General features: G+C 42.5%; 1 protein-coding gene across 1 annotated transcript in view; it reads left to right on the top strand.

Annotated features, from left to right (window-relative positions):
- Positions 1–12,999, top strand: part of LOC147701819 (uncharacterized) — a 786,161-nt gene extending 773,162 nt beyond the window's left edge. Inside the window, exon 9 of the mRNA XM_086930459.1 lies at positions 10,215–12,999. Within this exon, the coding sequence (XP_086786585.1) occupies positions 10,215–10,612 (398 nt within the window). The 3' untranslated portion in view covers positions 10,613–12,999. The remainder of the gene's footprint in view (positions 1–10,214) is intronic.
- The last annotated feature ends 1,020 nt before the right edge of the window (positions 13,000–14,019 follow it).

The following is a 14,019-nucleotide window of genomic DNA, read 5'->3' as shown; positions in this document are numbered from 1 at the left end:
ACATGTCAGAGCTGTAAAGGTTATTTAGAGCACATGCTTGATTCCAGGGTGAGTAATATAATTTAACACCAGAAGAGGTTCAGTTCCTAGTAATACATTTGCTCCAGTGTGAGCCACAGAGCCCTCTAGATGTAAAGATTACAAATAAAATAAAAAAACAGGTCCTAGGTGGACAATGTTTATTCCAACTTGGTGACTAGGACAGGAAACCTTAGAAAACCAAAGTGTTGCCTTTTCAAAAGCTTAAATCAGTCTTCAGTCCAGAAGGACGGAAGACAGAATACATCCGAGTTGTCCTATGGCTGTGGTGGGCTCAAAGATCAAACTATTGAAAGTCAGATCTGCTGAAACTTAGCAGCATTTGAATGTGGATTGCCCTTTGACAAAATCCGGTAGAAGACCACCAATACAAGGTGACAAGAGTTAATGGCAAGAGAGACTTTTCCAAGAGCAGGTATACTCTGAGTCAGCTGAAGAGACAGGTCTAGAGGCTCTTCCTGAAGGCGAGCAAGTTCGGGGAGCATCTGACATTGATCGGGAGCTCGTTCCAGGTCTTTGCCCCGATGTAGGAAAAGAATCTCCACCCCCTCTTGTTCTGTGAATGCGTGGGGTTTCGGCGAGGGCGAGGTCGGCAGAGCGGAGGTTTCTCTTGGGTACGTAGTAGGAGACTATGTCGTTGAGGTATTTAGGTCCGGTGTTGTGGAGGGATTTGTAGGCATGGGTGAGTAGCTTGAAAGTTACTCTCTTCTCGACTGGGGTCAGTGGAGGTCTCGCAGGTGTTGGGTCATGTGTTCATGCTGTGAGATGCCGAGGACGAGTCTGGCTGTGGTATTTTGGATGGTCTGGAGTTTGCATAGCAAGGATTTGTTGATTCTGGCATAGACATTGTTTCCGTAGTCCAGTCTACTAGTTATGAGTGCATGGATGATGGTCTTTCCTGGATTCAGGGGGATCCATTTGAAGGTCTGGCGAAGAAATAAGCAATAGAAAACCTCACTAACCCAATGTAAACCAGCACTTTCAGAGAGGGGTTAATCGAATGAGCATTCAATTTGTCATGCTCATAAAAGGGCTAAAACAAATCTGCTGGAAGACCCACTATTATGTAAAGAGGTCACTTCCTGTCCCAAACAAACACATAAACCATCTCCCCAAGAAACCTTTGACCCTGGCTTAGAATCATACTTCCACCTCTGCTAGTCACTGTCATGATTCCACACCTGCTCATCCTTAAGAACTACGTATCCCCTTTAGGCTACAGTTTTATTTTCCCTTTTTGAAACCCACCCCTGTCCCGTGCGCCCGCACGCTTCAAAGTCAGTGTGTTTGGTGGAACTGTTTTTCATGCCATTATTTCATGCCTTGTGTCCTATTGTGATTGTTTCCACTATTTGTGCAGGTTTCTGTGTTTTCATGTGGTTTAATTTAGATTTAGGAGCAAGCGCAGACGAAAGACCAAGCCTTCGCTTTGAGCGCTCACGGAAGCCAGACCTTCGCTCTGAGAACGGTCTCATCGCATCCTTTGCACGCGCCTTTTTGGTGCGCCTCAGAGGGGTTTCAGGAAACTTCTGTCTCGCGCACCGTCCGTGTGCGTAACTGGGTGGAGCTGGGTGCGGCCCTGTATTTAAACCGCACCCAGCCTTCTGGAAGGCGCTTTGCCTTCAGTCTTCACTTGGAGAAGGTCGCGTATTCTTCTTACCGGCAGGACATCTTCATGGCTCTTCAACTGGCTAATCATTCTTGGAAAATAGCGATGAAGACCCTAGAGGACAGAGAGTCGGAAAGCTAAGTACTTTCATTTTTTGGTTAAAGGCGCCCTTCGCAAGAAAGGTCAAAGACAATTTTTGGAACTTTGCTTCACAGAGGAAAACGCAAGAAAAGACTTTGGACTATTTAGTTCTTGTACTTCAGTCTCAGAAGAACTTGTTTAGGTTTTCTTGCATGTTATTTAGATTTATATTTTGTTAGCGAATACAGTCATCGCTTGATGTTGTTAAGGTATGGGATTTGTGTATTTGCTTGTTTTCCCGAAATTAGAGGACGATTTTCAAGAACCCCGAGTCTAGGAGGCAAGACGTTTATTGCAAGTAAGTGGTGAAAGAGTTAGGTAGGATTTGCGAAAGCCTTTTAAAGAATGATAAGTAATCCTCCTCTTTCATTTCCAGCCTAATTCAACTAGAGTCTTCAAGCCTACAAGCTGACCACTTATTCCCAGAGGACACTTGATGACACCGTCTTCACCTCCATAAAGAAATACTGGACGAAGGCCCACTCCTTACTGATCGCAGGTAGGCGAACGTTTAGAAAACCAGTTAGAGTTTTAAGTATCTTAACCAGAGTAGTTCAAGATTAGAACAGAATAGGAGGAAACTATAGGACTTGAATAGTAAAGTCTTCTGTGCTTGTTGCCTCGCAGGTCGACAGCAAGAATCAAGAGTCTTCACTGCAACGTCCAGTACCGGCCCTCCTCCCTAATTTCTAGTTAATTTCTTGCTGTAATTTTAGGATCAGTAAGTGTTAGTTAGCAATCAGGGAAGTTGGTCCCTTACGTCTCTGCGGAATCATCTGCGTCTTCCTAGAGGGCTTCTGTTCAAGCAAGGTAAGGGACGACGTGGATAGCTTGACAGAAGGCAAAGCCCACGTTGATAATTCCGCCCAGACGCAATGGATCAGGTATCTATGCAGGATTTAGTAGCTGTGCTAGACGCTATTAGGCAGGATAACGCTGCTCTACGTAGGGATTTATCCTCTCTCCAGGACTCGGTACAGCAGAAATCAGCTACAACTCAGGGCTCTTCCAGTTCTAGTTCTCCATCACAAATCCATGTTGTAACTCCGGTCCCCACCCCTTTAGCTCCCCCAGAGAGATTTTATGGGGATTGTAATAAGTTCTCTGTGTTTTTACAACAATGTCACTTACACTTTATAGCAAAAACCACAGCTTTTCCTGATGATTCTTCCAGGGTTGCATTCATGTTATCCTACATGGGTGGTGACGCTGCCCTTTGGTCTGTCCCTTTAGTTGAAGCTGATGATCGGATCTTGTATAACTTCAAGGATTTTGAGAGAGCTTTAAAGAAGATGTTTTCTAAACATCTATTTGTCCAGTCTGCAGACAATGAGCTGTTAGGTTTAAAACAAGGCTCATCTGATTTGCTACATTATATTTCTACCTTCAATCGTTTGGTCTTAGAAGCCGATTGGCCTCACGACAAGCGAATCTCGATCTTCTATAGGGGATTGAAGGACGAATTGAAAGACATGATCACCCAGATTTTAGACCCCCCTGAAGAGATTAGTGCCTTCATAGACCTAGTGGTGAAATTAAATCATCGAATATTCGAGAGAAAGGGGGAAAGAGGGAAGTCAGAGCACAAGTTGGTTTTCTTTAAGGAAAGATCCACATCAGTAACTAACCGAGAACCAAGTTCCAAAACTGATTCTGCAGAACCTATGCAGATAGGATCTATCCGAGGTCCCTTGTCTAAGGAGGAGAAAGAAAAGAGACGGCGATTAAATCAATGTCTCTATTGTGGGAAGTCAGGACATTTTGTGAAGGAATGTCCCACACGACCAAACAAATTTAAGGTTAGATCTTCCGACTTAGCAGTCACACAAGAGAAGTCGGAAAACTAGAAAACTCGGTAAAAGGAGAGGTCGGTTTATCGAGTTTGTTCCCTAGTTTGGCCTCAACTATTCCTCCCATTGGATGTAGACACTTTTCGATTCTTGTAGAACTCCGAGGTCTACTTCCAGAGTCTTACTCCAAACAGGTGGAAGCCATCATAGATTCTGGTGCTACAGGTAATTTCATAGACTCTCATTTCTTCCTCCAGTTAGGCTTCAGATCCGTGTCGAAGGACCATCCAGAAATCGTTAGAGCTGTAGATGGCAAGGAATTGACTTCGGGTCCAGTTAATAGACAGACTGAGGTATTAGAAATGGATTGCTCTCCGATACATAGGGAAAGAATACAATTAGACATCATAGATGCCCCTCAATTCAAGATGATATTAGGAATCCCTTGGTTAGTTAAACATAACCCGTCCATAGATTGGGTGACCAAGACTATCACTTTTCAGTCTCCTGCTTGCACAGAACTTTGCTTCCTTACTAAGAGGGCTAAGGATGTGGTTCAAGGTTTTGAATTTGGAATGGAATCACCCAATATACTGATTCTGGAAGGAGTTCCATCAGTGTATAATGACCTGTCTGATGTTTTTGACAAGAAGAAGGCCAACACCCTACCACCACATAGAGATTTCGACTGTAGGATAGATTTAGTGCCTGGAGCAACCTTACCCTGCAGTCGAATATATGCTCTTACGGAAGCTGAAAACGCCCATCTCAGAGATTATCTAGATGAATATCTAGCTAATGGCTTTATAAGGCACTCCAAGTCTCCGGTCTCATCAGCTCTTTTTTTTATTCCAAAAAAGGGAGGCGAGTTGCGAACTTGCATAGACTACAGAGCCTTGAACAACGTGACCATTAAGAACAGGTACCCCTTGCCTTTGATCCCTACACTACTAGATCAAATTAAGAAGGCTAAAATTTATACAAAATTGGACTTACGCGGAGCATACCATTTGGTAAGAGTAAGAAAAGGAGACGAGTGGAAGACAGCATTCCGTACTAAATTCGGTCTCTTTGAGTACCAAGTCATGCCATTTGGTTTGTGTAACGCTCCTGCCGCTTTCCAGTTTTTTATAAATGAGGTTCTACATGAGTTCATTGACATCTGCTGTGTAGTCTACATAGATGATATCCTCATATATTCTGATTCGGAGGAAGAACATGTAAGACAGGTTCGCGCCATTCTTCAAAGACTACTTTCAAACTCACTCTACGTAAAATTGGAAAAAAGTCTATTTCACGTTTCCAAGGTGGATTTTCTGGGCTATATTATCAGCCCAGAGGGAATAGAAATGGACCCTAAGAAGGTAGAAGCTGTAACAACCTGGCCTAGTCCCACTTCTGTGAAACAAATCCAAAGTTTTTTGGGGTTTGCAAATTTTTACCGCAGATTCATTCAGAACTTTTCTCAGGTTATAACTCCTATTACCAAACTGTTAAGAAAAGGAGCCAAGTTTATATGGTCCCCAGCCGCAGAAGACGCATTTCAGAACCTAAAAAGGTTATTTACCATGGCTCCAATTCTAAGTCATCCTGTAACGATTTATACAGATCATAGAAATCTCCAAGCTCTAAGATCTGTAAAGGCTTTATCTGCTAGACAACTGCGATGGTCCATGTTTTTTAACGACTACAATTTTGTGATTACATATCGCCCAGGGAAGGAGAATTTAAAAGCAGATGCTTTATCCAGACTAGGAGAAATGGCGTCGGATCAACCGGTAGTCGTTCACCCTGTAATCCCTACTTCTTGTTTTCAGGGAAGCTTAACTGTTTGTGACATCATTGATAACATCAAGGAAGCTCTGAAAGAAAAGACATTGGATCTTTGGAGAAAAGATCATCCTTTTCTTTTTGAGAAGGACGGGTTGCTAATGGTCCATGACTTGATCTTTGTTCCAAAAGAGGAAATTCAAAGAGCCATTATTCACTTTCATCATGAGACCGTTCTGTCTGCACACCCAAGCTTTATAAAAACTATGGAACTCATCAAGAGGAAGTTTTGGTGGCCTTCTATGTCCAAAGACATTAAACAATTTGTGGAAACTTGTAGCATCTGTATTCAGCACAAGTCTCCTCACCAGGCTCCTAGTGGTTTGTTAATGCCATTACCTATTCCTCCTCAACCTTGGCACACTATATCTTTAGATTTCATTGTTGAACTACCTGAAACCAAGAAGGGATTCAATACAATTCTGACAGTAGTAGACCAGTTTTCCCGTATGGCCCATTTTGTTCCTCTAAAAAAGCTTCCTACTGCCTTGGAGCTAGCTCATTTGCTCATGATCCATGTGATAAGGTTACACGGAATTCCTTCGGTTGTCATTTCGGACAGAGGATCACAGTTTATTTCTAAGGTTTGGCAGAAACTGAGTTCTTTGCTACATATGGAGGTTCGATTGTCCTCTAGTTATCATCCTCAGACCGATGGTTTGACTGAGAGGACTAACCAGACTATTGAACAATATCTTCGTTGTATGTTACCTAATGTTACCGAAGAATGGTCCGATCTACTAAGTCCTTTGGAGTTTGCCTACAATAACTCTGAGCATTCTTCTATTAAAATGTCCCCATTCTTTTGTAATTTCGGTTTTCATCCAAAAAGTATTCCTGAAAACTCCAACAATAACCTCAATGACTCCGTACCCACAGTTTATGACTATGTGTCCCAGGTATTTTCCATTCAGGAGGATGCCAAATTCAATTTGGCCAAAGCGAAAGAATCTCAGAAAGAAGCCAAGGATAAACATCGAACTAAACAACCTCTTTATGAAATAGGGGATAAAGTATGGTTGAGTACAAAAAATTTGAAATTAAGAGGGAACAGAAAATTCAATCCAAAATTTATTGGCCCCTTTCCCATTGAGAAAATACTAAATCCAGTTTGTGTTAGATTGACCCTCCCTAGTAAGTACTTGATGCATCCAGTCTTCCATGTCTCTCTAATCAAGCCTTTTCATCCTCAAACTCGTATTCCCAAGTCCCCGCCTCCCATCATTGTTGAAGGCAACTCAGAATTTGAAGTAAGAACTATCTTGGATTCCAAGAGAGTTAAGGGAAGGTTATATTACCTCATTGACTGGAAAGGTTATGGTCCTGAGGAAAGGTCTTGGGAGCCTCTAGAACACCTTAAAAATGCTCCCAGATTGATTCGGAACTTTCATTTACGATTCCCGGACAAACCTAGACCCATTTCCACCGTTCTTGGGGGGATCTTGAGGAGGGAGTACTGTCATGATTCCACACCTGCTCATCCTTAAGAACTACGTATCCCCTTTAGGCTACAGTTTTATTTTCCCTTTTTGAAACCCACCCCTGTCCCGTGCGCCCGCACGCTTCAAAGTCAGTGTGTTTGGTGGAACTGTTTTTCATGCCATTATTTCATGCCTTGTGTCCTATTGTGATTGTTTCCACTATTTGTGCAGGTTTCTGTGTTTTCATGTGGTTTAATTTAGATTTAGGAGCAAGCGCAGACGAAAGACCAAGCCTTCGCTTTGAGCGCTCACGGAAGCCAGACCTTCGCTCTGAGAACGGTCTCATCGCATCCTTTGCACGCGCCTTTTTGGTGCGCCTCAGAGGGGTTTCAGGAAACTTCTGTCTCGCGCACCGTCCGTGTGCGTAACTGGGTGGAGCTGGGTGCGGCCCTGTATTTAAACCGCACCCAGCCTTCTGGAAGGCGCTTTGCCTTCAGTCTTCACTTGGAGAAGGTCGCGTATTCTTCTTACCGGCAGGACATCTTCATGGCTCTTCAACTGGCTAATCATTCTTGGAAAATAGCGATGAAGACCCTAGAGGACAGAGAGTCGGAAAGCTAAGTACTTTCATTTTTTGGTTAAAGGCGCCCTTCGCAAGAAAGGTCAAAGACAATTTTTGGAACTTTGCTTCACAGAGGAAAACGCAAGAAAAGACTTTGGACTATTTAGTTCTTGTACTTCAGTCTCAGAAGAACTTGTTTAGGTTTTCTTGCATGTTATTTAGATTTATATTTTGTTAGCGAATACAGTCATCGCTTGATGTTGTTAAGGTATGGGATTTGTGTATTTGCTTGTTTTCCCGAAATTAGAGGACGATTTTCAAGAACCCCGAGTCTAGGAGGCAAGACGTTTATTGCAAGTAAGTGGTGAAAGAGTTAGGTAGGATTTGCGAAAGCCTTTTAAAGAATGATAAGTAATCCTCCTCTTTCATTTCCAGCCTAATTCAACTAGAGTCTTCAAGCCTACAAGCTGACCACTTATTCCCAGAGGACACTTGATGACACCGTCTTCACCTCCATAAAGAAATACTGGACGAAGGCCCACTCCTTACTGATCGCAGGTAGGCGAACGTTTAGAAAACCAGTTAGAGTTTTAAGTATCTTAACCAGAGTAGTTCAAGATTAGAACAGAATAGGAGGAAACTATAGGACTTGAATAGTAAAGTCTTCTGTGCTTGTTGCCTCGCAGGTCGACAGCAAGAATCAAGAGTCTTCACTGCAACGTCCAGTACCGGCCCTCCTCCCTAATTTCTAGTTAATTTCTTGCTGTAATTTTAGGATCAGTAAGTGTTAGTTAGCAATCAGGGAAGTTGGTCCCTTACGTCTCTGCGGAATCATCTGCGTCTTCCTAGAGGGCTTCTGTTCAAGCAAGGTAAGGGACGACGTGGATAGCTTGACAGTCACTTCATGGCTGAGGATAACGGGGCACTTAGTCCCCATACATACTCAAGTTTGCGTTTCACTGTTGGTCACTCCTTGTCAGCAGAGGTAAGCTCTGTTAAACCGTTCGTAACTTCTGTCGGCCAATGGCCGTCACGAGCTCTATCTTGCTAGTGCGGCGCACTTCCGTTGGCCGACGTGCCCCGCCCACTCTTTCAAACCGCCGCACACGGCGGAATTCGTGCCGCTGTTAAGCAGTTAATAACTAGAATGGCAAAACTGTAGAGCACCTCCAATGAGCATGTAGAGTGCTCAGCTCAGTGGTGGAGAAAACCTGAGATGACTTGCACCATGTTTCGTAAATTCCTGATTGATATCTGAGCCAATCCTTGCCTTGGAAAATGTCTGGCTCATGTATTTCCTTATTCATATCCTGACACATGACTTACACCCACCCTGCAAAAGTGGGTATGTTTGTAAAAGACTGACTAATAGTTTGGAAAAATAATAGTTTCTGACGTTCCGGTGGCAGAATGCCCTGCATCATATTTACAAAGTGGAATTAGGCCACTTTGCGTGGCTTATCAACACTTTGTAAATGTGCTACCCTTTAACACAGTTTTCTTCATGAATGGTGCAGATTCATGGTTTAAACTTTGCCTAAGTTGTGGAAAATGGATATCTTCACACGGTCTCCTGGAGAACAGCTGATATCACGGAGTGTGTATACAGTGAGCTGGAAATTCCTGAAGCGAGCATGTTTCCAATTCATTGTGTGGAGACTCTGCCCAAGCAATGTCCATTAGGTGTTTTACAACTATCCCAGGCTGTCAGCAGCAGCATTAAAAGTCTCTGTAATGTGTTTTTTTGGACGAGTGGTGGGGTCTTCTCGGTCAGAGCTGGTCTCTAAGTCCTGCCTCCTCTCATTGCTCTCCAGCCCACCCTCTCCATTTTTGGCTGGTGTGAAGTGCCCAATGCTCCTCTCCCAACAGAGCCAGACTGAGAACCAAAAGCAGCCCTGGCAATTTTAACCTGACCAGCCCCCTTCTGCTTTTGTTACTGGGGGTTAATGTAGCAGCACTGCTGTAAAGCCGACCCATAGTAACAAAACCTTCTGCCACCCTTCCAGTCTCCTGGGATAACACCTGATGCCCACAACGCCAGTCTGGCCCTATCTCTCAACCCTGTTCAAGGCTTTGCCTCTCCTCACTCTGTCAATCAATCAGGGGTTTTAAAGCACGCTACTCACCCGTGTTGTCTCAAATATATATTAAATTTATATAATGTTATGTTATGAACTAGAGTCTCATTAAGTGGCACATTTAATAGCATACAATTTATGGTACTCATGGCTTCTGTGGTAGGAATCTCATTGGTCATATTTTTGAAGATTCATTACTCTTGTCGCCATTGCTCATATGATCAGTTCATGGACCAAGAATGAGTGTCTCTCATGTTAAGAAATGAATGGAAAACATCTTATCCTGGATTACTAGTGATAACTTTGTTGGATAATGCACGGTACATACTTTAGCAAACTCGTTGCTCATTGTCTCATACCTTATCTCCTCATAAGATATTGCAGTATAGTTATATTTTCGCAAATTCATGGGCAATTTCAAGTAAGAAGACACAAGCATTTCATTTGTCATATTGTGTAGAGAACTGATGGATGACAATCCAAGTCTTGTCCCATATGGTGCAACTGAATACTGATTTGTGAGCCGTTTTTTGGTGTTCTGGGGTATTGTTATAGTTTATTTTCATTGATTTTGTGGAGCAATTTATTTGTGATTGTGTTCCTCGTTCATGACTTGAGTAGGACTGATTACAGATTAATACCTAGTGGGTGCTAATACGTCAAACGTCTGTTTTTTTAACGTGCTCTCCTGCTTTATCCTGAAGTGCCTTTTCTAATGTGTTGTTCTTTCAATGTCTCCTCCAGAGAATATCAATGATGGCAGGATCATGGGTAGTGACCAAGCAAAGTTGAGAGGATCCATCAGCAGCATCAAGTCACCATTCACAATTCACCATTATGAGAATCGTTATGTGATACAGACAGAAGGGAGGCCAGGCACGCCTCACATCTATGAAAAAGTCACTCCGGCATGTCGGTCCTCTGGTCCTCTGAATGACGCCAATGGACAAATGCAGAAAAAAAGTGGACTCTATGAGACGATGGTTCAAAACAACCATTTATCCAAGCCTACTAGCGACAGCAATGAAGGCAGTACTTATCAGGCTCTCAACTTGGAGACACTAGGAGAGAATGTATACGACACTCTGAGTACGAATCAATTTAAAGATACGGAAGGAGAATGTAGTTCTACATTAAGCTAAAGTGGAAGGCATGTGCTGGGATATCCAAGGCTATGTATCCCTTAAGCAACCGTAGACACATGGTGGCCACAATACATTCTTGCTGATTATCCGCTACCCTGCAGGCAGCACATGGCCCCTAAATGTTTTCTACAGTAGTGGGCCATATGGAGGACAGTTCACAGGTGTACATTGGGACAGTGCTTGTTTGCTAGAGCCGAATTAAGACAGAAATTGAGTATATTGTGAAACGGATATAAATGATTCAGTGAATGTATGGCAGCTTTGTATAGCATTTTGCAAAATAATGTAGGATTAAATTTTGCTTGGCTGGGCATTGTAATTCCGTAGGTGTTATGGTGTCAGAACATGAGGACTTTGTTGGGCCTTTATCCAAATAGAGCAGATTGCTTGGTTTAAAGTACCAGATGATTTAATGTAGGTGTAGATTGTTAAGTTATGGACCAGCCAAGCATAGTGAAGTTTGGTATCTACATTCCAGGCACAATTTGAGGTGACAAAGAAAGATCCTTGGGTGGAGGGTGCGGGTGTCAAAAGGATCGGGAAATCAGGCTCTGGAATAGTTGGTGTCACTACCATTAATAGCTTCATGAGCAATTAAGATGCATGTAAAGTGCATTTTTTTACATGATGTTAACATACTTCAGAGACTATGCCTCATGACGCTCACCCATCGCTCAAAAGTGCTCTATGGCAAAAGATGTCTGTTATGCATCATGCCCATTCATTATTAAAGGTGGGCAGCCATATTGCTTCTCATCATGTTTTAGCCCAGGTGCCCCATATCGTAACACTTGACTGCCAAGCATTTTTCCCAGCATTTATCTACATGTTGCCAAAGGAAGTAGATTTACCCTCTCTCCTAGTTATAATCATTGAGTCTCTATTTATCCTGTAAATCGCTCATTGAAGGGTTTTACTGGCATCTTCCATTCTTTCTTACACAGGGCAGTCCCTCCTTTAGCATGCCCTTCATTGAAGAGGATGAGCTCACAATGTTTACATGTCTATCACCACATAGCCCTTCACACATCCGCCATTCTTCAGATCAGTGGTAGAACCTCAGCTACATAACATGCTCCCATTTCTTTTATAGCGAACAGGAGTCCCTCACTTCTCTCGCACATCCCTCATCAGCAGCTATGTTCTGTCCACTAGTTTTATCCTCATTAGAGAAAGTATCTCTCAAATGTTATTCACCTTGAAAGATGCCCCTCATAAGTAACTTTGCTATGCCCATAGCACACAGCATGCCCTTATTGCTGTTACATGTCCCACATTAGTGGATTTTGATCACTCCTCTTTAATACCCCTTTATTGTAGGGATTACCCTCGCACATCTCATGGGCTTTTCATCACAAGTGATATGCCCTTTGCCACATAGAATGACCATCAACCCTTCTAAAGCTTCAAAGAGCATAGCAATCCCACACTTCTATTACATGAACCTACAAATCCAAAGGTTAGTAATTACGTAATCAATGTTCCTTTAATTACTTGAAATTTCCCTCACATTTCTAAAGTAGACCTCAATTCAGGTGACATTCATGACCCGTCCGCATGGCCTTTGCCACATAGTATGCCCCTCACATCTCTCATGCTTCACAGGAAATGGTATTCTCAGACCCCTGCGTGTGTACCTAATTATATGAGTAATTGTTCATTCTCTCTCAACAGAAAGCATATTTCTCACACCTCTTTTGTGTCCTTCTAACCATAACATGGCTGCCAGGTTTCTACCCAGCTTTACAGTTCATTGGAGACTTTCCACACTTAGCTAGCACATCTCTCACCCGAAGATTGAACCTTCCTTTTCTTGTAAGTTCTCTTTGTAGAGCATAGATCTTACTGTTATCACATTGTTGTGCTTACATATGCTTGTTTAAGGTTCCACATAGAACTTTTATGTGTTGTCATGGTGCTATGCACTACAGAAAAGAAACCCGCGGATTAACCACATATTGTAATACTTTATACCAAATGTTCTTGTTTATTCATTATCCTAAATCTTGGTTAGACATTTGGACTGCATACATTCTATTGTATAAACTTCAGTTATATTTTTGAAAAATTGATTTTTGTGTTAAATTTTCATCTAAAATGGTATAGGTGTAGGAATGCTATCTGTCTCTTAGACCTATGAATTAGCACTGTGGTTTCTCCACCTTTCTCTGAATAGTTTTAAATTTAGCCTGAATGATTGGATCCCTTAGGATCAGGACGAATGAGATTGAGTGGATGAGGAATATGTGTTGTGTTGAATGCTTGAATGATTGTGCTGAGGGGATGTGTATCTTTTCTTAAATTTATTTTTTCTGTGATATTTCATTAATGAACATTTATCGTCTGTATATATAATCAAATGCTGATTAAAGCTAATTAATGAATATGTTCTAATTTTGTTTATTGGTCGTTCCTTCCTGGAAGGGAGATCTAATTCTTAGCGCCCTTTTGATTTATTTCGGGTGGAGACTTCTCTTGTATAGTATGGTGCTCTGTGGTGCCTATTCTGAGAAGAATCAGTTGTGAAAGCATCCAGAATACATTTTTCCAGGAAAGAATATTAAATTGTAAATGTGCAAGTACTAAGTTAAATCTTGAACAAAAAATGCAAGTCAAACGCTGCATATGTTAAAATCACACATGGCATTTAGAGCTCAAAATATGTGCAAACAAAATACCACTGAGCCGAGTTTTCTTTTTTCAAAATTCGCCGCAGCTCTGTTTAAAGACTGTCACTGGAATGCCAAACAATACATCAGAGCTCTGCCACATACAAAACGTTATGACAGGAAACAGCAGATATGTGATAGACGCTCACGCACACCTATGCAGAGCGCTGTTGACCTTTGACTGGAAGGAATTCCAGAGTATTCACGCTGAGCCTCTACGCGGTGAAACTGATGACGCAGATGAATCGCTGAATCCTTTGAAGGATTCTAATACGTCATCATTCTTCCTTTGCTGGTGAAGAGAGATGAGCTCTTCACAAACAAATACTGCCAACGGCCATTAGGCAGGAGATGTTCACATCCAGCACACAGCCACCCAGGAGTGATTCTCCTAACGACGAGACACCAGCTGACTTCCAGAGCAAACTCCAACCCCTCCCTTTGACCTCCTCACGGCACAGATGCAGATTAGCGATGATCTTCTGGCAGCCGCGGGAGAAGTTTAAAGGTAAGCGTCTCTTCAATGTCAATTTGCCGCTGGAGGAGGTAGAGAATAACTTTCGTTGTGGAGGGAAGTTTTCTATAGTTCTTCCAATTTCTTTTCTGGATTCTCCTTGTCTCAGGCTGTGAGTACACCTTCTTTATTTCTTCAAGGCATATACAATGAAGCAGTGAAATGTTGCGGGGGCTCGCCCGGTCGTCGCCAAAAATAGTGTTGTGACCCAAGGGTAGACT

This window comes from Lissotriton vulgaris, chromosome 7 (assembly GCF_964263255.1).
Source record: "Lissotriton vulgaris chromosome 7, aLisVul1.2, whole genome shotgun sequence".
Taxonomy (NCBI): Eukaryota; Metazoa; Chordata; class Amphibia; order Caudata; family Salamandridae; genus Lissotriton; species Lissotriton vulgaris.
Note: the sequence above shows the minus strand (reverse complement) of the source record. Positions and strands in the feature narration are given on the sequence as shown.